This window comes from Tarenaya hassleriana, unplaced genomic scaffold (assembly GCF_000463585.1).
Source record: "Tarenaya hassleriana unplaced genomic scaffold, ASM46358v1 Cleome19, whole genome shotgun sequence".
In the NCBI taxonomy this organism is placed as follows: Eukaryota; Viridiplantae; Streptophyta; class Magnoliopsida; order Brassicales; family Cleomaceae; genus Tarenaya; species Tarenaya hassleriana.
In genome coordinates, this window is record NW_010965304.1 from 1,562,320 (window position 1) to 1,583,693 (window position 21,374).

At 39.6% G+C, this 21,374-nt stretch overlaps 4 protein-coding genes across 6 annotated transcripts in view; 2 read left to right on the plus strand and 2 right to left on the minus strand.

The window, feature by feature from the left end:
• The window catches only part of LOC104811019 (dicer-like protein 4), a 10,325-nt gene extending 724 nt beyond the window's left edge, over nucleotides 1–9,601 (plus strand). The window contains exons 3-23 of the mRNA XM_019202287.1: nucleotides 78–150; nucleotides 1,339–1,403; nucleotides 1,617–1,766; nucleotides 1,850–1,987; nucleotides 2,581–2,719; nucleotides 2,889–2,985; nucleotides 3,420–3,612; nucleotides 3,716–3,876; nucleotides 3,970–4,176; nucleotides 4,286–4,551; nucleotides 4,639–4,916; nucleotides 4,991–5,424; nucleotides 5,665–5,765; nucleotides 5,925–6,130; nucleotides 6,219–6,428; nucleotides 6,614–7,078; nucleotides 7,173–7,445; nucleotides 8,014–8,340; nucleotides 8,448–8,760; nucleotides 8,867–8,981; nucleotides 9,232–9,601. Of these exons, the coding sequence (XP_019057832.1) occupies nucleotides 78–150; nucleotides 1,339–1,403; nucleotides 1,617–1,766; nucleotides 1,850–1,987; nucleotides 2,581–2,719; nucleotides 2,889–2,985; nucleotides 3,420–3,612; nucleotides 3,716–3,876; nucleotides 3,970–4,176; nucleotides 4,286–4,551; nucleotides 4,639–4,916; nucleotides 4,991–5,424; nucleotides 5,665–5,765; nucleotides 5,925–6,130; nucleotides 6,219–6,428; nucleotides 6,614–7,078; nucleotides 7,173–7,445; nucleotides 8,014–8,340; nucleotides 8,448–8,760; nucleotides 8,867–8,981; nucleotides 9,232–9,382 (4,362 nt within the window). The 3' untranslated portion in view covers nucleotides 9,383–9,601. The remainder of the gene's footprint in view (nucleotides 1–77; nucleotides 151–1,338; nucleotides 1,404–1,616; nucleotides 1,767–1,849; nucleotides 1,988–2,580; nucleotides 2,720–2,888; nucleotides 2,986–3,419; nucleotides 3,613–3,715; nucleotides 3,877–3,969; nucleotides 4,177–4,285; nucleotides 4,552–4,638; nucleotides 4,917–4,990; nucleotides 5,425–5,664; nucleotides 5,766–5,924; nucleotides 6,131–6,218; nucleotides 6,429–6,613; nucleotides 7,079–7,172; nucleotides 7,446–8,013; nucleotides 8,341–8,447; nucleotides 8,761–8,866; nucleotides 8,982–9,231) is intronic.
• A 27-nt stretch (nucleotides 9,602–9,628) lies between these two features.
• Nucleotides 9,629–14,860, minus strand: LOC104811018 (ATPase 8, plasma membrane-type). 2 transcript variants are annotated; one of them, XM_010537548.2, is made up of 14 exons: nucleotides 14,787–14,860; nucleotides 14,620–14,674; nucleotides 13,245–13,601; nucleotides 12,765–13,079; nucleotides 12,362–12,688; nucleotides 12,129–12,248; nucleotides 11,935–12,057; nucleotides 11,733–11,837; nucleotides 11,332–11,641; nucleotides 10,732–11,246; nucleotides 10,480–10,653; nucleotides 10,205–10,387; nucleotides 9,938–10,107; nucleotides 9,629–9,849 (listed from the first exon to the last, which is right to left on the minus strand). In XM_010537548.2, exons 3-14 carry the CDS (start codon nucleotides 13,449–13,451, stop codon nucleotides 9,753–9,755), a joined length of 2,646 nt encoding a protein of 881 aa, XP_010535850.1. In that variant the 5' UTR covers nucleotides 13,452–13,601; nucleotides 14,620–14,674; nucleotides 14,787–14,860; the 3' UTR covers nucleotides 9,629–9,752. The 2 variants fall into 2 exon arrangements, with proteins under 2 accessions (XP_010535850.1, XP_010535849.1); XM_010537547.2 differs by lacking the exons at nucleotides 14,620–14,674; nucleotides 14,787–14,860 and adding an exon at nucleotides 13,723–13,999.
• Nucleotides 14,861–16,507: 1,647 nt separating this feature from the next.
• On the minus strand, nucleotides 16,508–18,463 carry LOC104811290 (U-box domain-containing protein 51). Its single transcript, XM_010537951.1, has 5 exons — nucleotides 18,203–18,463; nucleotides 17,914–18,035; nucleotides 17,468–17,668; nucleotides 17,102–17,369; nucleotides 16,508–17,005 (listed from the first exon to the last, which is right to left on the minus strand). The coding sequence occupies exons 1-5, from the start codon at nucleotides 18,461–18,463 to the stop codon at nucleotides 16,589–16,591; spliced, it is 1,269 nt and encodes a 422-aa protein (XP_010536253.1). The 3' UTR covers nucleotides 16,508–16,588.
• Nucleotides 18,464–19,569: 1,106 nt separating this feature from the next.
• The window catches only part of LOC104811021 (translocase of chloroplast 90, chloroplastic), a 3,925-nt gene continuing 2,120 nt past the window's right edge, over nucleotides 19,570–21,374 (plus strand). Inside the window, exons 1-3 of one of the 2 annotated variants that reach the window (XM_010537550.2) lie at nucleotides 19,570–19,743; nucleotides 20,513–20,638; nucleotides 20,976–21,372. In XM_010537550.2, coding sequence (XP_010535852.1) covers nucleotides 20,518–20,638; nucleotides 20,976–21,372 — 518 coding nt within the window. In that variant the 5' untranslated portion in view covers nucleotides 19,570–19,743; nucleotides 20,513–20,517. Of the gene's footprint in view, nucleotides 19,744–19,770; nucleotides 19,916–20,512; nucleotides 20,639–20,975; nucleotides 21,373–21,374 lie in introns of those variants that run through there. The other variant, XM_010537551.2, reaches the window with a different exon arrangement.

Consider the following 21,374-nt stretch of genomic DNA (forward strand, 5'->3'; position numbering starts at 1 on the left):
AACTGTCGACCTTTCCCTAAAATGATATTGACATATAAGATTCAGCTTAAAGTTGACTCATTTCGATAAAATCACAGGTGTTCTATGAAACAAATGGTTCAAAACTTCCTCGTATATTTGGAATGACTGCATCTCCAGTTGTAGGCAAAGGTAGTCCCAACTTTAATTTTGACGCTGATTACATATTACTGACATGAATGCTTTCTATATCAAAAGATTATGTTTCCTGTATTGATGCGTAAAGCATTCAGTACGTAATAGTATATATTGTTCCCGGTAAGATGGAAAAATAAATGAATCTAAGCAGATACTGATATTTGTTTACCATATGAAATTTATTTTGGTTTGGGCCATGCAGTGAACCAAAACAAGTATGAGAGGAATAGTTTGGGTTGCCTTTCCTGAAACTCTGTCTTTATTTTTCCCCTATTTGGACAATTAGGGTACCGTGTTTTCCTATAGACGAGTTTCTAAATCCGGAGATGAATCACTAAAAGCAAGAATTAGGTTCTTATGGCTGCTGCCACCAGCCATTGTTGATAAAGATTTCCAATTGGATGCTATATTCATATTCTGAGGGAATCTGCTGAAAATTAAACTTTTCGGGTGCTAAAGCAAGGGATCATTCAATATACGTGTATGACAACGTCGGTATAGCACATGCAGTATTATCTGAGATAGATGATAGCTCAATATTTTGTCTTGGTTTTCAGTAGACACGATCATATTCGGTAACAGTATAACCTTATTACAGCGTTTCTTTTTAAATGTCCGAGCTCCAATTTTATGAGTAGTACATTCCTGATTCTATAAAATCTATATTGTTTTTCCATTACGAAAGATGAGAATTTATTATACAAGCATAAGCTGAACAGGTGAGATTCTTATGGACTAAGTGATCATATAACATTTCATGGTTTGGTTTATATTTGTGTCTTCTTGGGAACGATCGAGGAAATATGAAGTTCTTCCTTTCTTTGGATCATGCATCTGGACGAAGTTACTGTGCCGATCCTGTTTTCTTTGCAACTATTTGATGTAACCAATTATTCAGATCGTCGAAAGTTTACGTATGCATGTACCTGTAGGAAAGGTGAATATATTGGTACGACGAAATTGACGTTATCCAGGTAGTTTTAATAGAGAAAGGATAAAACCAGACACCAGATGACATATGTAACATAGGAAGTATATACTAGAGATTTAGCTATTGGGTTGGTTTCTTTTGGCATATATTCTTTCAATTCAGATTTGTAGCTTTCTAGCTGATGAGTGTAATATTTATTCATCTTTCTTCTTTCTACGATATAGTTTTTAACAGGTGTACCTGTTTTACAGGAGCTTTTCAGAAAGAGAATCTAGCAAAGAGCATAAATGGCCTCGAAACTTTGCTCAATGCCAAGGTACGTTCAGATTTTCAGAAGTCTTGATTTCAAGGTTTATTAGCTATGAACACATTTTCATTGATAATCTATCAAAGAGCATCAAACCAACCGTTTGATGCAAGCTATAGCAGGTCATATTTTTTTTTCCTGTACTTATGCTATATCGATATCCATCATTGAGTTAGACTTCCCAGACAGTGTTCTACCGTTCTTTTATCCTTGGTCCTATAGGTTTATTCAGTGGAAAACAACGACGAGCTGGATAGTTTTGTAGCATCTCCCATTGTCAGGGTATATTATTATGGCTCAGCTACGAATGATGATGCATCTTGCTCAAACCTGGGAGTATACCAAAATAAGCTAGAGGAAATCAAGCGGCAGGTCTTTGTTCTAACATGTCGTTATATCTCTTCAGGCTCATTGTCTAGATCTTACGTGCTGATGTTTCTTCCATATGTGAACAGTGCGTAGTATCGCTAAAAGGAAAAACAGATAACACTCAGAGTCATCAGAGCCTCATGAACATGAAAAAACTTCTCAAGAGAACACATGACAATATAATTTCCACTTTGGAGAGCCTCGGCCTCTGGGGAGCACTTCAGGTATTTCTTCATGCATGATCAGTATTTAGATTCTGTTCTCTGCCTTAACGAGTTTCTATTTTAAAATTTTTATGGTATTTGTTTACTTGCCTGTTTGCAATTGGTGTCGATTACCCTTATCAGCTGGTTGGAAAATTTGATAGCTTCCATTTCTTTCACTAAGCTTCCTTATTTGAGTTCCTTTTTTCTGGTAGTGATTTAGGGTAGTCTACAAGATGCGGATTAAGGAGTAGTAGTAGGTGTTGAATCTACAACTAATGGTATTAGATCTACAAGAGGGAATAGAATAGGAAAAAAATTTGGAAAACGAGGCGAAAGTGAATTGTTCTAGTGGAAGTCTTCACTATGTTTCCGGAGATAATTTCTGATTCATGAACATATGAAAAATTCCTAGAAAAGAAACTCGAGAGTGATCCCGTGTGATTTTTCCTGCTTTATTTCGGAAAAGTAGCCTGAATATGTAAAATACTTCATTTTCTGCCTTGATACTATGTTACATCCTGTGGTATTTATATGATTCTTGTTCTCGTGCCTTCCGTGATTAGATTAAATCTAATGATCTGCTAATATTTTCCATTGTTGGTTCTTTGAAGGCTACTAGAATTCTACTGAACAGTGATCATAGCGCGAGAGAGGAGCTAATGGGAGAGAACCAAATGTCCAATGATCATTCTCCCTGCGATATGTACCTTTCTCTGGCTGCAAGAGCCCTCTCTTCTGATTTTGTTGAGGGTATGATATGATGCCATTCTATGCTATCATATATCATCGTCTGGAAATTATATCACTAAAATCTTCCTTCCTATTTCCCAAAAGATTGTCCGTGTTTCTCTTCATTTTTCATTTGCATGCGGATATGCTATTAACCAGGGTGGTTGTCTCATTTTTGCTGTGATTGTAGATGAGGTTGTATCCAAATTGTCCAGTGTAGAGGTTTTAAAGGATCCATTTTTCTCTAGAAAGCTTCTACGGTTGATTGGAATTCTTTCCTCATTCAGGTGGGTAATTGCATAAAACAAGGCATATAATGTTTTCGTTAAACCATATTCTCCTAGGAAACATTTCAAAGAATGTATAAGTGAAATAAATCAATGAATGAACAACCATCATTTCATTTGCCGTATAGATGGCAAGCATGCATTATGGAAGAAGTTCTAGTCCAGGATAACCCGTCTTTTTATTTATATGTTTCAGTCTTTTTTTCTTTCTAAGATGTGATTTAAAACCTACAAGATAGAATACTGATGGGTTTATGCCCACGGGATGATCTCGAGAAGTTATCATATCTTTTTTCTTAAGCAATTGGCAAAATAATTTCGTACTTCTAATCAACATTCACATGGGCACCGGAGTTTACTATTTACGTAGTGTAGAATTCTTTCACAATCATGGCAATTTGTAATTTCCTTTTTTTCCCCTCGTTTCCTTTCAGGTTACAGCCAAACATGAAGTGTATAATATTTGTCAACCGGATTGTGATTGCAAGGTCTTTGACATGCATACTAAAGAACCTGACATTTCTAAGTTCTTGGAAATCTGATTTCCTCGTCGGGGTCAACTGTGGACTGAAAAGCATCTCGAGAAATAGTATGAACGCGATACTTGAAAGGTTCAGATCTGGGGAGGTGATGCTTTAACATTTTTAATCAAATTAGTTAGCAATCCAGGGCTCAACCCATCAAGTCAGCTCGAGCTAATTTTCTATATTTTACTCCTTTTCTATTACAGCTGAATCTTTTGGTCGCCACTAAAGTTGGTGAAGAAGGCCTTGATATCCAAACGTGCTGTCTCGTGATACGTTTTGATCTTCCAGAAACCGTTTCCAGTTTCATCCAATCAAGAGGCCGTGCTCGAATGCCTCAGTCTGAATATGCGTTCTTAGTGAACAGGTGCACTGAAGGAAATGCCCGATAAGACCATGTGTATAATATTGTACCTATCCTTTCATGCACTGATGAAAATCGTTCTTTTTTTTCATGCAGGGCCAGCCAGAAAGAAATGGATTTGATTAAAAATTTTAAAAACGACGAAGATCAAATGAATGAGGAAATTACTGCCAGAACGACAAAGGATACCTTTCCTAGACTTGATGAGAAGATCTACAGAGTTGATCAAACAAGGGCTTCAGTCAGTGCTGGATCTAGCATTGCCCTACTATACCGTTATTGTTCCAAGCTTCCACACGATGAGTATGTCTCTATTTTTTGTTGGAAAATTGTTTACTCCTTGAAATTCAATTATGTTAGAACAATGTGCTAATTCAGTTTCCGTCTTTTATCTTAATTGTCTTCTGTCTAGGTTTTTTCTCCCCAAGCCCGAGTTCTTTTTTGTCGATGATTTAAGTGGAACCATTTGTCACTTAGTTTTACCTTCCAATGCTCCTTTCCACAAAATTGTCAGCTTGCCTCAACCTTCTAGTGAAGCTGCTAAGAAGGATGCTTGTCTGAAGGCGGTGGGAGAGTTGCACAAACTGGGTGTACTTAATGCATTTTTGTTGCCAGAGTCCAACGATGAGATCGAGGACGAATTTATAGACGATGCTTCTGATTCAGATAGTATTGAAGGTGCATAACTGGTTGTCTATGCTATTTGCATGTATAAGATAACCTTCTTCTTTTTTCCCAAAAATTTCTTATTTTGTTTCTTACCAGGTCAAGAAAGATCCCGTAATGAGCTATACGAAATGCTGGTTCCTTCCTTATTTAAACAAAAATGGGATAATTCAATGGATTGTGTGGGTCTTCATTCTTATTATATAAAGTTTGTGCCTGTTCCTGAGGATAGAGCCTACAGAAATTTCGGTCTCTTCATAAAGTCGCCTCTCCCATTGGAGGGTGAGGGAATGGAACTTGACCTTCACCTTGCCCATCATAGATCTGTTTATGTGAATCTTCTTGCAAGAGGAATCACCGAGTTCAACAGCGATGAGGTATTTTCTGCCTTAACCGAATAATATTTTTTACTGAGTGAACTGTTTATCTTACCCTTTTACTGCCATTGCAGATACGGCTGGCGGAGCTTTTTCAGGAGGTTGCACTGAAAGCTATTCTTGAACGGCAAGAGCTCATTCCAGAATTCGTTCCTCTAGGAATATCGGATTCCTCTTTAACGAGTATCTCTACCTTCTACCTTCTGCTTCCAATTAATGTGCATGCTACTAGAAGACCTATAAGTGTAGATTGGGTGACTATCAAAAAATGTATGTCATCTCCAATCTTCAAGGCTCCATCTGATCTTGTAGAAGATGTAGTTCCTCCACCAGGGTTACATGTAAATCTTGCAAATGGGTTTTGGAGTATTAATGACGTGAAGAACAGTTTGGTTTTTGCTATACACGACAAGCTATTTTACTTCGTTTCTGATGTTTTCCGTGAAAGAAATGGTCACAGCCGATTTAGAGAAAGCAACGAAAGCCATGCGGAGAGGGTTCGTAAAAAGTAAGCTTCTAAACTCCTAATTTTTACCGACGATTTTGACAGCAATTTTTCTCAGGTAGTTTGGGTATTTTGCACTTTTTTCTTGCTCTCACTCTGGATATATGTTCTATTTTACGTTCTTTTCTGATAACTTACCAGGCATTATGGCTTATGCGAGAAAGTTGGTTAGGAGTTAAGCCTTTGGTTTCATATTATTTTTCTCTAAGTTCATCAAATTCTAATCTATATGTACAAAACTAGGTATGGCATTGAACTCAAGCGCCCGAATCAACCTCTCCTACTCGCGAAACCAGTTTTTCATCTACGGAACTTACTTCACAATCGGAAAATGAGGAATTTGGGTAGTTTTTCTCTATCAATCTGTTCCATACGGCTTCAAATTCATATGCACATACATGCATGCACATTTTATATATATATATACACACACACAAACACACACATATATATATATACACTCATTCATTTATTGCTTAATGTTCTCACTTTTGGAAAGACAGGACCGCATGAACTTGAGGAATACTTCATCGAGATTCCTCCTGAGCTTTGTCAATTGAAGATAAAAGGATTTTCTAAAGACATTGGAAGTTCATTATCTTTGCTACCATCAGTCATGCATCGTTTGGAGAATTTACTCGTAGCGATTGAACTGAGAGATATGCTTTCTGCTTCAATTCCCGAGGCCGCTGAAGTTGCTGGTCACAGAGTATAACCTGACCTTAAAATGCTCGATTTTCATCGAATTTGCCAATGCATGAACCTTTTCCTGTCACTGAATAAGCGGATAATTGCAGGTACTCGAGGCACTTACGACCGAAAAATGCCAGGAACGATTTTCTCTCGAAAGGCTCGAGGTTCTCGGCGACGCATTTCTGAAATTTGTCGTCAGCCGGCGGCTTTTCCTACTCTATCCTAACCTTGACGAGGGAGAACTAACTCGGAGACGCTCTAATATTATTAAAAATCGCAACTTATTCAACCTTGCAATTAGGAGCAATCTTCAGGTGATTTTAATATTTTGTTTGAAGTCCTTTTGCAATCAGAAACCATCCATGCTCAGGCATACAGTTTATAAATGCTAAATCGTACGAACTTGGAATCACTTGTTTTAGAATTGAAGAATGCTTGGTAATTTTATATTACTTGTTTCCAATTTCCGGTCACTTTTTTACATCTCGACTTCTTCCAGGTTTACATTCGTGACCAACCCTTCGATCCTTGTCAGTTCTTTGCTTTTGGCCATCCATGCAAAGTAGCCTGTGATAATCGAGCTGCAAAAGAAATACATTCTTTGCACGGAGATCTTGCACGTGTGGACCCGAGTGTTGATGAAATCCGATGCAGTAAAGGCCATTGTATCTTACACAAGAAAACTATAGCCGATGTGGTCGAGGCTCTTATCGGGGCGTTTTTAGTTGACACTGGCTTCAAAGGCGCAATTGCATTTCTTAGATGGATCGGGATAGATGTCGGGTTTGAACCCGTGCAAGTAATTGATGCTTGCGTCAAAACGAAAATCTTCACGCCGCTGTCCGCCGACATCGATTTGCCTGCCCTCGAGGGCCTTCTTGGTTATAAGTTTTTCCACAAAGGTTTACTTCTCCAAGCCTTTGTCCATCCGTCTTACAACCGCCATGGAGGAGGCTGTTACCAGGTATGTATCTTCTTCCTCCTCTTCTTGCAAGTCTTTTTGTTACTTTTACTACTCATATACGGAAACCGATATTTTGTTGATGGATTTGTTTCAGAGATTAGAGTTTCTCGGGGATGCTGTTCTCGACTACTTGATCACGTCCTATTACTTCACGGTCTATCCGAATCTGAAACCCGGTGAACTGACAGATTTGCGATCACTCTCAGTAAATAACAAGGCATTTGCTAATGTTGCCGTCGGTCTTTCGCTGGACAGAATTCTTTTTTGCGACAACGATTTTCTCCGTCGAGCTATAAAAGATTATACTGATTTCTTGACTATGTCACCACCAGCAAGTGGACTATCTGAAGCTCCTAAATGTCCAAAGGTATGCTCGGTTCTTTCCTTTCAATCGAATATTGATTAACACATAATCGATCGAATACTACTTCCAAGTGCTCGGAAGCAAGTTTGTGTTTTATCGTGTCGATTGAGCAACTTGCTTGATCACGAATCCTCGTAAGAAAATTGTATTCCCAACTTTGTCTGCGGTTTTGTTTTTGTTTTCTGTTTTTGGTTATGCTAAGTAAAGCAAAGAATTACCCCTGCTATGGAGATATGGGAAATCTATGTACTTACTTTCTCCATGAATAATGCTTTTTTTACGAACCCAGTTAAGGAAATTTAAGATATAGCAGATTTCAGTTTCATTATTCTCATTTGCTTTCTTGAACATCTTGGTTAACACGCCCCCACGATTCTAATCACTATATTTGAGCTATTTTGTTTCTCTTTTCGGATGATTTCCAAATCAGATGATAATGCCATCTAGAGTTTTATGCCTTCCTTTTTCCTTTAACTTCTCATTTGATCAGCAGATCCAATACATGTGAAAAACCCCTCACCTTGGTGGATCACAAGAACAATTTAATATGGCTGTCGTAAATTATATGCAGGTCCTCGGCGACTTGGTCGAATCTTGTTTCGGGGCTATGCTTCTAGACTCAGGGCTCAACTTGAACAAAGCTTGGACAATGATGCTATCACTTCTAGATCCAGTAAAAATCACATCAAACTTGCAACTCTGTCCCATTCGGGCGCTGCTTGAACTTACCCAGTCCCGGAAATGGGATAAAGAAACTTCGGTGACGAAAGTGAATGGCGGTTTTTCTGTTACAATAAAACTGACAAAGGAGGATTCCAGCTTTATTGCTTCTGCGATCGGTCGAAGCAAAAAAGAAGGCACGAGAAAGGCTTCAGAGATTGTTGTTATGGAGCTGAAGGTATATTTTCGCTGACATGACATGGTTTATATTTTTGGACTGACCGTGTTTTTTCGTGCATGGAAATTGGTTTGTTAAGGAGCTCATTGTGTATTATTCATACGCAGGCTCATGGCTACATCACAGCAACTAACCCGTTGGAGAAAGTTTTGAAGGATAGCAGCAGAATGGAAGCTGAATTGATTGGATACGATGAAGAACCTGTAGATGTTACGGATTTTGATGTCATCAAATTTGGAAATCTGAATTTGGAAGAATCTTTTCAAAGTTATCCCGTCGTGACAGAGACCAAGGCTGATGAAGCAGGTTCCTCGTATCGCATTAAACCAGTTATCACCGGGAAGTTGTCTGAAACAAGAGAACGTCTTTCTGAACAAACTGTCAGTGAAGTAAGTATGCCGAAAACTTCAGAAACTAAAGGTCAGATTCTATTATCTTACTGCTATTACGAGTTTTTGTATATATCGATTTAATAGTGGTAGATTTGGTCAGTTTCCTTAGTTAATCTTATGTAATGACCAAACAGGTGGATCAAATAACAAAACAGCAAGATCCCTCCTGCACGAAATATGCGTTGCCCATTGCTGGAAATCACCCGATTTCCAATGTTGCGAGGAGGAAGGTCCTGGCCACTTGAAATCGTAAGTAACATCCGTCATTGATTCATCTCTTGACAATCTGATCTGTAATACGGTATTACCAATACCTGCACTCAAATTATCATATCTATGCCGAAGACGTGAACATGAAAAAGAAAACATGAACTGAACACAAGACTGTCTGGACAGTTTCTTCGCCTTTTACTACCTAGAAAACCGATTTTATTGAGCATTTCAACGTTTTGCGTTACGAGTAATATTTACTCACGTAGTCTATCACATGTAAATGCAGATTCGTGTACAAGGTTATCATAGTAATAGAAGACACCCCTGATATGACATTGGAGTGCTATGGTGCAGCCAAACCGACCAAGAAAGGCGCAGCTGAGCACGCTGCTGAAGCGGCAATATGGTACCTTGAACATGCTGGATACCTTCACTGATCTTCGGTTCTGATATTTTTGGCCAAGTAATAAGGAAGATAGATGGGTTTCGGGTATATATAGCTCGTGTATTTGGAACTGCATTTCACTGTGATGATATGCATATGAACCGTGTTCTTACTACAAAAACTCTAGACCTTGAGCGTTTTGGGCTGTTTTTTTTTTGGATCAGGAATTGCAGTAACAGAAATAAAATGCAAGTGGATTGTTTTTCTTTTACGTATTACGACTATATTTTTGGTCCCATGGGCAAAACATCTCTCGATTAAGCTCTCTTTTACAGTTGTTTTGATAAATAAATGAAAAAAGGAATGAGAATACAATGATTATGGTTACTAATAAACATTCATTGGAAAGACTTTGATCTTGTTTAGACAGTGTAGTGTTGCTGAATTGTATCGATGTCGAGTCCCTTCAGCTTCACGACGGATTCGACGTGGCCCTTGAGAGTGTGAAGCTCCCTCAGCCTGCAAAACCGATTGAAAGCTTCCGCTTGTTAGTAAGTCCGGAAATTTTCTTGATCTCCATGAATGTGCGCTTGAAGAAACTGCTTACCTTGCAACTTCAGCCCGTCTCTTCGCTTGCTCGGCTATTTCCGATAGCTCGTGGTTCTTGTCATGGAACATCGCATCGGGAGGAGGAAGGCCGTGAAGGGTACGTTGAGCTAACGCCCATTGAGCCTCTCTCTCTCCCTTTCCATAGTCTTTCTTCGTTGTGAAAGCCGTCTATGAAACATCAAAAGCAACGATGAAGATGTCTGAGTATGAATTTATGACTACATAGTTTTCAGTTTTTTTCTGAAGTGATCTTATGTTCTTTCACCTTGTTTTCGATCATGTTGTCCCAGGCCTTGCCACTGAGAGAATAGCGGATGATGAACTTGAGGATGTCGAGAGGAACGTATGTGACGATACTGTATAACCAGATAACTCCGGCCCATCCCCATCCACAACCTGCGATCCTCGCGAATTCCCATTGTGCGTACACGGCAATCAAAGTAGCCAGCTGTGATAGAAGGAGAGAACGAGCACATTTCAGAATAAAAACGTACGCTAAAATGCTCGGGAATTGTGGATACTAGAGAGGTTACTACTAACCAACTGAGCCAAGATGAAGGCTATAACGAGCAAAAGCCCCGGGCGCTCCACAAATGACCAACTCCTTGATCGGGTAACGAAGATAAGGGCTTGACTGATGATGCTCACTTGAAGGTATAAAGCTGCCATGAGCTCTTCCTCATTCCCTCGAATTGACCTCACACCGAATGTTGCCTGCAAGTTCATTTGGATTTCTTCATTAGAAACGACGAGCGGATAATACGTATGTGTTTGATATTGTGTTGTGCTTACAGAGAAGAAGTCGGTGTCATGAGCAAGCCAGAAGAAGAGCACTGTGGCAAGGGCCATGTAGGTTCCCAAGACGACGCCAGTGGCGAAAATCTCCTTGAGTTTCCAAGAGTCAGGGACAGGAGAGGGTTTCACTCTATCCTTAGAGATTGTCATGATGGTTCCGTCGTTAAGGATCGCGATGATCAAAACCATGAATGGCGCGAAATCGAATTTCCAGATCAGAGCAACAAGCATGAACCCGAGAACGATACGAATCGTAATCGAAACCGCGTAGATGGTGTAGTTCTTCATTCTTTGGAAGATGGCACGACTCGTCAACACTGCACTGATGATCACACTCAATCCTGGCTCTGTCAGAACAATGTCCGAGGCGCTTCGGGCCGCATCAGTTGCATCGGCCACCGCGATTCCGATATCTGCTTTCTTCAAAGCCGGAGCATCATTCACACCATCTCCAGTCATACCGCAAATGTGCTTCCTTTCTTGGAGCTTCTTCACAATCTCATACTTGTGTTCTGTAGAAACAAAGAAAGTATCGTGAGAAAAATGGATGAATCTTCAGAAAAACTGAATCTTGATACTGAATCTTTATGTATATACCGGGGAAAACTCCGGCGAATCCATCGGCCTTCTCAATGAGCTCATCGACGGGGATACCAGCAAGTGAGCCATCCTTGGATGTGCCAAGAAGTGAAGAAGAAGGGTACATGTTGGTTCCCATGCCAAGTCTACGACCTGTCTCTATGCCAATGGCGAGTTGATCACCTGTAATCATCTTGACATTGACACCGAGCTCAAGGGCACGTCTTATTGTCTCGGCACTGTCGTGCCTCGGAGGGTCAAAGAGCGGCAACAGACCGACGAATTCCCATGGGCTTCCATCGCTTTCTTTTGTCTTCTCTGGTATTGTCTGAAAATTGGATTGACATAAATTTTTACTAGTGCAGGACAAAAGTCTCCATGGATTGAAGATCTTACTGAAGGAGATGACAATAACTTACTTGTCGGGCTACTCCGAGAGAACGGAGTCCACGTTCTGCGAAACCGTCGATGATTTCATGGGCTTTTCGCCTCATCTCTCCCTTGAGTTCACAAAGGTCGATGATCTGATTTCGAGAAAAACTCTTCTTCAGTTTCAGGTACAACAAGATAAAACAGAAGATGGGGAAAAAACATAATCATCTTTTGTTGTCTTGTCATTACCTGCTCAGGAGCACCTTTGCTACTCCTATGCCAACCACCATTCTCATCGATGTATGTGTTTGCGGTACGCTTTTCTACAGGGTTGAAGGGCAGGAAATGCACCTCGGTGATTCCAGCTCTTGCCTGCAAGTGCTCGTGAGAAAAAAAATCCAAAAAGACGAGAAATCATGTTTAACCGGAGAAAGATGAGGTACCTCTTTCGGATCACCCAACATTCCAACAATGCATGCGTCAATGGCATCTTGGTTCTCGGTCCTTGAGGCTCTAGCCGCATGAAGGAGAACACCGTCGGTATTCAAATCTTTCGGGAACACCTGCAAATGCAAGTATCAACCCCAAAAGGTAAAGAGAGTGGCAAATCATTCAATCATGTATATTTGTTATATATATGTGTATATGAGACTGTAGGGGATCTCGTTGCACTGACCTCGATTAGGGTTTTGTCGACGGTAAGCTTGTTTAGAGTTAGGGTTCCGGTTTTGTCGCTGCAAAGGACATCCATGCCAGCCATTTCTTCAATGGCAGTCATTCTCTTGGTAATAGCACCTTGTTGAGATAGTCTATGAGATCCAATGGCCATTGTCACGGACAGAACTGTCGGCATCGCGATCGGGATTCCTCCGATCAAAAGTACCAACAGATTGTCGATACCATCTCTGTATGCTCGGTGTTGGATAGGGTACATTACCACAAGCTCGACAAGCATTCCCAGTGCAATTGAGCAGATGCAGAAGTTACCGATCGCTGTCAGAACCTGAAACAACAGCGAGAAAAGATGAAAATCCGAAAGATATTGTCTGAATGATCGATGTTTTTTAGTCTATACGCACCTTTTGGAAGTGTCCAACGTTGTTTGTGCTGTCCACAAGGTGAGCAGCCTTGCCAAAGAAGGTGTGGACACCGGTAGCGATAACAACTGCTTCGATCTCGCCTTGTTTGCAGGTTGAGCCCGAGAAAACCTCGTCACCTGGCATCTTGGTTACGGGAAGGGATTCACCGGTGAGAGCGGATTGATCGATCTTTAAAGGATCTCCTTCAAGGAGACGAGCATCGGCGGGAACAATGTCGCCCAACTTGATGCTGATTAGATCACCAGGAACCAGAATTGCGGCTTCTTGCTCGCCCCATTTCCCGTCCCTTAACACCTTCAAGCCAAGAGATAGAGCGAATCGGAAATTACGTAATTCCAAAGTGTATGTAATAATATATTTTTTATTTGGTGTGAGCATTTCAAGCGAATGAAAGAGCAATATTTTGCGTGTACAGACATTGAAACACGAGAGTTCTTATCAAAGTTTGTGTTTTTATACCTTTGTCTTGGGGGCAAGATTTGCCATGAGAGCGGCCGCCGCATTACCAGCGTTGTTTTCTTCGATGAAACTGATGGTTGAGTTAATGATAAGCAAGACAGTGATACCGACAAAGTCTTGCCAATCCGGCGGCTTTCCTCCTCCGTTGGCCAAAACAATGGCCATGATGGCCGCGGATTCCATGACCCATGACAGAGGGTTCCACATAAACCCTAAAAATTTCAGAAACTTGTTATCGGATTTCTCCTCGAGCTTGTTTGGGCCGAAAATCTCGAGCCTCTTCTTCCCATCTTCGCTCGATAAACCTTCCCTCGAGCATTTCAGTTGTGCAAAAACCTCTTCCACAGGGATGTTCTCCTACATCAGCGTACAAAACTCGCATAAGTGACTTAAAAATATGAAAATTTTGCATATCTGTAGCGAAAGGGATGATGAAACCGAGAATCAAACAAGAGGCGTGAGGCGGAAACCGTCTTACGAGATCTATGCTCTCGTTCTTGAGTTCTTCCCATGAAATATCAGACGCCATTTTTGTTTTGTTTTTCGAAGAGAGATATGATATAAAAGAATAAAAGAAATGAAAACCCGATGGACGGCTCGGCTTGGCTCCTGCCTCCTCCTTCTCCTTCTCAAGAGCTCCTCTTCAAGAGGATGCTACGAGAGAATGGAAAAGAGAAGAAGAAGAAGCTTGCATTACAAGAAACAAGAACAAACGCTTTGCTCTCCCTTTTCTTTCCTTTGTTTCATGCAAGCAGTTTGAAAACGATGGATCTCCTCTTACACTTATAACCCTAATCAGCGATCCTTCGTTCATTTCGGTAATTATTTCTGTCCATTGCTCTTCACTTGTGGTTTCCCACAGTTTCCTATTTTTGGTGATGCTTTTTTTTTTACGTGTCTGGTCTTTTTTTTTGGCTCACCTTCCTTTTCCAAAAATAGTATAACGAATGCTTGGGTTTGATTTCGGACAAGCTTGATGGGCTATTACACATAACTCATCTATGGTTTAAGTTCGGTTCAAGAGGTTGGAGCCAAGTTAGAAACTGAACTTGAGAATCAAAACCCTAAACTCGAAAACATTTTCCCAATTTGGGAACCCGTGGAATATCGCAATCTCCTACAACAGTTAACTTCACGAAACTTATGAAGCTATTTAGAATCTCTTTTTTTGCATAGATAGAACTAAGATCTTGTAGTAAGAAAACGTCCATGAAACGTAGAAAAGAGATGAAAGAGACATATACAAGTGTTCTGTTTCAGAAAGTGAACAGTCCGCCTTAATTACAGTCTTGAATCGTGTAATATCGTTAGGACATTGATAGAGACTTGTGGTTTTGTCTACTGAATTCCCAATTCAAACAAAGTAAACGCTTACCAGTCTCGGAATCGAGAATCCTTAGCATTGTCGCTGTAGATTTCGGGGTTTCGATCTGACAGGAAACCAAAGAAAATCAGGGAATCACTGAGAAAACGAATCAGAAACACAGATCGAACGAAAAATCACGAATCCCCAAAAGCATCGAGAAGAAACGGAGAAAAAACCTCCTTCCATGGCGGATTTGCTGGAGAAATCGAACGGCCTCGAAGCAAGAAAATCCAGAATTTCGCAGCGGGGGAGAGAGAGAGAGAGAAAAGTAGGGGCAAAAATCGGCGGATTTGAATTGAGACTAATACGAGCCGTTGGATGTAGGAGCTTCCCTGTGATTTTATTAATATTTTTTAGAAAATAATACACACATTTTTTTCCATCATTAAAAGTTTGATTATATCTCAAAAATATATTTCTATACTTTTATTTTATTTTATTATTTTTCTAACAATACACGCCCAAACCTTTTTTTTTTTTGCATAAACCAATATGATTAGGTGAAATTCAGAATCTCGGTTATATTTCAGGGAAAAGGATTTAGGAACTTCTACTCTAAGAAACAAAATCTCTAAGCAATAAAAATCTGAAACAAATCTTCATGAAATAATAATAATAATAATAATAATAATAATAATAATAATAATAATAATAATAATAATAATAATAATAATAATAATAATAATAATAATAATAATAATGAGTTTCAGAGTTGTTTCTTGTGTGACAAGAAACGGTCGTTCAATTTCGAAGACATTTTTGTTACAGATCGATATAAAAACTGTAGAAAAATAAAATGCGAAAAGAAAATAAGACAAATAGAAAGGAACGAAATTACTTTTATTGCTACATCTCTTATTCTTCTTGAATTACAATGAAAATAACTCACATATTTATAGGAAAATTATGAAACGAAATAAAAAGGAAATAGAAATAAATAAGATCGATACACAATATTTGATATAACATTATGTCCATTATTATTGCTAATCATATCTTAAAATTAATATTTTCTTCAATCACATATTCATTTTACTATTTCAACATTACATCTCTTATTCTTCTTGAATTACAATGAAAATAACTCACATATTTATAGGAAAATTATGAAACGAAATAAAAAGGAAATAGAAATAAATAAGATCGATACACAATATTTGATATAACATTATGTCCATTATTATTGCTAATCATATCTTAAAATTAATATTTTCTTCAATCACATATTCATTTTACTATTTCAACATTACCCCTCAAGATTGATTTTGAAAGAATGCAAAAATCAATCTTGAAAAGATAATGCGATAAAAACCCATAGATATTTTCATTGTCTTTTGAAAAATCCATAAGCACCAAATTTAGTTCTTTTAGAGAGTATTACCCATTTTCAAATCACTTCGCTTGACTTTGAAGTTTTACCTTTAACTCTTTTTGTCATAGCACCTCGATTGATCTTAGAGTTTATAGGTTTGACTTCTTTTTGTCAATAATAATAATAATAATAATAATAATAATAATAATAATAATAATAATAATAATAATAATAATAATAATAATAATGAGTTTCAGAGTTGTTTCTTGTGTGACAAGAAACGGTCGTTCAATTTCGAAGACATTTTTGTTACAGATCGATATAAAAACTGTAGAAAAATAAAATGCGAAAAGAAAATAAGACAAATAGAAAGGAACGAAATTACTTTTATTGCTACATCTCTTATTCTTCTTGAATTACAATGAAAATAACTCACATATTTATAGGAAAACTATGAAACGAAATAAAAAGGAAATAGAAATAAATAAGATCGATATACAATATTTGATATAACATTATGTCCATTATTATTGCTAATCATATCTTAAAATTAATATTTTCTTCAATCACATATTCATTTTCCTATTTCAACAAAAACAAGCTCCTATCCACAAAATCTATGTCGGGAGAAGACATTTTTTTTTTTTGTTTCAGAGTTATTTCTCTTCATTTGAACATAGAGAAATACAGATACAACAGAAACAGAACGACCGAGATATAGAGTAAGCTCTCTTTCTTAACGATCCGAGACTTTCCGACAGCTTCTAAAACCGTTCTCCTCTCGTAAATTTCCACCGCCGCCTTTTTCTCGGCATCGACCCTTCTCCGAACATCGATATCTACGAGCCTCTGAGCCGTTCCCGCCTTCTCGAGCGCTTCCTTGCGTTTCGATCTCTCCATCTCGACAATCGCCATTGTCATCTCTTCAGCCATCCGAATCCTTTTCTCCGCTTTCTTTTTCCACGTCTCGAGCTCCGAAGCCTTCTGTTTTGCCGCTGATGCTTCTCTGCATGCGACGTGATACATTTCCGTCATCTGCTTCAGCTCGAGTTTCACTCGTCTCGTCTCGAACTCAACCTCCTCCTGAAACATGAATGGCAAACAGGAGTCTGATTTGATCCTATTTCTCCGAGCTAAACGACGCGAAATCTCCAAGAAAACGAAAACGAAGTCCGTTACCTCATTTCCCAAGGATGCATCTATTTTTGGAGCCCATTCTGAGATTGATGGCATATCAAGAGAGCCGGAAAGATCAACCGAAAACTTGGATTTCTCATGGAGCTTCAAATCCATACTCGCTACACGAGAAATCCCCGACATGTTTCGAGACCCGAGGTTCTTGTAGAACGATAAGAGCGAACTATCCGTGCTTATCCCTGCAGCAGAATCGGTATCGGGATCCAGAGATGAAATCTCCAGCAAAACATAATCTTCTCTAGACAATGACCTTGCATTGAACAAAAAACACACACACCATAGATTGCTAAATGGAATACACTTGAGAATGTTAATATGGTTTCTGAAATTTTCAGGTAGGAAACTCACATCTCAGAGGGAGCCTCGTGAACGGTAACGAGATGGGGTGACGAGGAAGTGTCTCGAGCAGCGGATGTCGGGAACGATCGAGGTATTTGACGGGTTGCGGACCGTACGCTTGAGAGCTTTCCCTTTGATACAACAAGAACACTGCAGTAATCCGGTGCCCATCTGATAACATTACTTGGAATGTCTTCTCCCTTGAATAGCCTTCAGAACAAATCATCAAAATCAACTATTGGTATAGGAAATTTCGACGAGTAAGGATGGGCAAAAGTCGGGTATCCGAACTTGAACCCGGTTTCCCATTGGCGAAAAATCCATTTACGATCTCATGAAGGTCCCGAGTTCCCAAATTTCGGATACCGAAGGACAAATACTCGCGGGTTCGGGTATCGACGTCCAGCCGAACAACAACATAAAGAGAAACGTAGTTTCGGACAAATGGATTAGACCTGGTAATGCTCCTCTTTACGCTGGCACCTAACACAAATGTACCGATGCAATTCTGAGCGATGTATTCCACCAATGCTTTCGCCACATCTTGTCCCTCCAGTAACACCACTTCGCTTTGTATCTGCGAGGAAAAGTGCAGAAAGCTCGTGATAGTTAGGGGTGGGGACAGGTCGGGTAGCCGGGTATTTTGACGGGTAGCCGAAAATCTGAATCCGGATGTCTCGACAATAACGTCAAAAGACACCATCACGTCAAGAAAAACGTTCGAAACCCGTCTCGAGAACTTACGTTTCTCCGTAGACAAAGGCAGCGAAGCGCAGGAAACATAAGATCAGAGCTTCTTCTGGCATTGTTCTTTCTCTCGGATTCGTCGTCGTCGGGGAGAGGTCCATCGTTGCTCGGTGTCGATCTCTGGACGACGTGGACGAGCTTTATGGACCAGCTCCGCGGTATGTAATGCTCGACGGCCCATTTGAGAGCGAGGTGGCTCGGCTTTTCTCGGTCGATGGCCACAGCCACTGTCCCTCCCCTTATCTCGTTCCTCTCCATACTTCATTCAGATTCTGATAGAGAAAAATAGAGTTTAGCTTCCTTTACTTGGCCCGCCATGAATCTTCTATTGTCCTATTTATAGCAAAATCTAACGACAGGTAGATTACAAACTGAAAATCAGCTGAACCAAAGGGGAAATATTCAACCCACGTGCAAAATTAGCAGCAGGAAACAAGAAGCTCGGTCCACGCCGCAAGACTTGGCCTCCTTCAAACCACGATGTCATAAGGCCACGCCGCAAGACTTTCCTCTTATTATTTAAAAAACGAACTAAAACGTCGAATTTTATATTATCATCCGTTTCGTCTTCAAATGACGTTCTTGTGGTTCAGTTTCTCTTTTACTAGTGTTTTTGCCCAAAACCCGAGGACCATCGAGTACCCGTCCCCAAGTACCGAATATTTGGACCACGGATACCCGACTATCATGAGAATGAGACCGAAATACTTCGGATGAGGAACTCGAGGGAGCGAGTGCTAGGTCGGGTTATCCAAAAAATTTGGCGACCACCCATGTTCACCTCCGTGTTTTTTTTTTTGTAATTGAATATCTTGAACCAAAATCCAGACTAATTTCGGGTCGGATCAGCTATATGATTTAGAATATATATATATATATATATGTCCTTCACAAATTTGAGATTCGAATTCGGGACGGAATAGACGTTTTATGTCTCGTTTCACCGATTGAACTAACCAAATTTAGATTATTGCATAGCCTTAGAACCCGATTGGGGACTTGTTGTATAGAGGTATACCAAATTTCGAGTATCCCACATTTTAAATGTTGAGGTATTTGCGCTTAGGAGGAGGATAAACCGAAGAATAATATCGCTTTTGAAAACTTTTATTACTGAAAACAATTCAGAAAAAAAAAAAGATTTTTGATGAGTTGTAATCTTTGTCGCGTTCTTTTAAAATTTGCAGCGGAAATTTGATTTTTCGTAACCATTTTTATATATAAAACAAATTTTAAATATATTTTATATAGATATTTAATAACTTGCAAGATTTTCTAAAAAATATCATTTATTGATTTATTTGTGTTTTTTTTCCTCGTGTGCGTGGTCACACAACCAAACAACCGTAAAGAAAAGAAAGAACAAAAAAATGGTTGGATTTCTCGACCAATCTCTCTCTGTCTTATCTTGATCCTCTCTCCTCTCAGCCTTTTGTCTCTCTCGGTTTCACTTTCACCGTACGGACGCCATCGCCAACAAGCCCTCCTCTCGTATAAGCTCTCTCCCCTTCTGAACCAATCTGGGATCCGAATTTCTGGTTCGTGTTCTCAATTTAAATTACTTTTCGTCCAATTTGTCAATCCTTTTTCTCTCTTCGATCGATCTCTGGGCGTTTTGTTTTTGTATTCCGATTGGGTATTCTTTTTTTGTGAAGCTTCGGATTGAAATTTCCGACCAACTACCGGGAGTTTTAACCATTTCGTGCTCAAGTGATTCTCTCGATGCTTTTGTCTGTGATGTTTCGTGTTGTAGAGATTGTACGGTTGAAATTCATGCCTCTGCTTGTTCTTCGTATAAATTGCTTTCCTGCGCTTGGATTAGATTTTAGGGTTGATCTCTTAGCTTCATTTCCGTAGTTATTTTGTGGGTTTTGTCTGATTTTCGTCTGTTACTTTGTTTTGTGGGATCCCCCAGCTCCTGAAATTCGCTGCAAAGAATGGTTTTGGGTTCAATTTTTCAAGTGCAAGAGCGTTTTTGCTTACCTGAGTTTATGGTCAATAGTTTCACATGTTGATGATGAACTAAGCAATCCCATGTTGAATGTTGAGATGATTGATTGGTTAACTAAGCTTAATGCGTTACATTGCGAGGAGAATTTGGAAAATGGATTCATTCCTTACACTAAATCGGGTTTTATTCACTCTTAAAACATGTTCTGGAGCTGTATAAACTAAGTTTCTGTGGATTCAGACAATGGGTTCCTCGCTTGTTGGCGTGTTTGTTGTGTAATGAGTGAGTTCTATCCTCGTTTATTAGCTTAAAAATGATGAAATTCCCCATCTTTTTTTGTCGTAAACTTTGTTCAGGTGGGATGAAAGGTTTCAGAGACTGGGTTTTCACTCTATCCAACTCAATGGCGTCGACAAGACCACTTTCAGGCAGTGACCATTTTCTCCGAGGGGAACTCCAATCCGAAGAGCGTAATGGCCAATGTAACGTTATCTTATCTTTCTTCATTCCGTACGATTATTATCTATTGATGGTAATAGCGGCTGTTATCTTCTTTGATGATGACTGATATGGTGGGTTCATGGGTTGGAATTTATCAGTAACAATGAGAATCTGAAACGGTGTTCTTGTATGTTCTGATTTATTCTACTTGATTACTTCTTGTGCTTATAGAATCGATTCACTTCTAAATTGGATCACTTTCTGATCCTTAATCAGGATGCTGACCCAATCCATATCGGTTTTTAGTTCCCATTTACATCTGTTTTGATGTTGTCTGAATACTATTTTGATATCGTCTTTTCATATTTCGGTTTTCAGCTCAAGCCTCTAGTTTGCCGGAACCCGTGATCCGCTCTGACACGCCATGTTCAACCAGTGGCGATATCGAAAATCTGCCCGGTGTCTCTCAGTCCTCGTTCGATCTTAGGGAAAAGAAAAACAACCCGCTAGCTAAGATCGGAGATCTCCAAATAAAGTTCCTTCGCCTCGTGCAGAGATTTGGGCAGTCGCAGAATAATAATCTTCTAATCTCCAAGGTTTTATATCGGATACACCTCGCAATGCTGATACGAGCTGAGGAATCGGAACTGAAGATGGTGAAACTTAGCCACGATAGGGCCAGAGCCATTGCGAGGGAGCATGAAGCCACCGGAATACCAGAATTGGATTTCTCGTTACGAATCCTCGTCCTCGGGAAAACGGGTGTCGGAAAGAGGG

Excerpts from the sequence above, each read along its gene's own strand:
- LOC104811018 (XM_010537547.2), bottom strand. The coding sequence starts at position 13,773 with ATGGCGTCTGATATTTCATGGGAAGAACTCAAGAACGAGAGCATAGAT. Across the intron at positions 12,689-12,764 it reads ACGTTGGACACTTCCAAAAG|GTTCTGACAGCGATCGGTAA; the intron begins GTGCGTATAGAC and ends CTGTTGTTTCAG. Across the intron at positions 10,108-10,204 it reads ACAACATGATCGAAAACAAG|ACGGCTTTCACAACGAAGAA; the intron begins GTGAAAGAACAT and ends GATGTTTCATAG.
- LOC104811290 (XM_010537951.1), bottom strand. The coding sequence starts at position 18,463 with ATGGAGAGGAACGAGATAAGGGGAGGGACAGTGGCTGTGGCCATCGAC. Across the intron at positions 18,036-18,202 it reads GCCTTTGTCTACGGAGAAAC|ATACAAAGCGAAGTGGTGTT; the intron begins GTAAGTTCTCGA and ends TTTTCCTCGCAG. Across the intron at positions 17,370-17,467 it reads CACGAGGCTCCCTCTGAGAT|GTCATTGTCTAGAGAAGATT; the intron begins GTGAGTTTCCTA and ends GTTCAATGCAAG.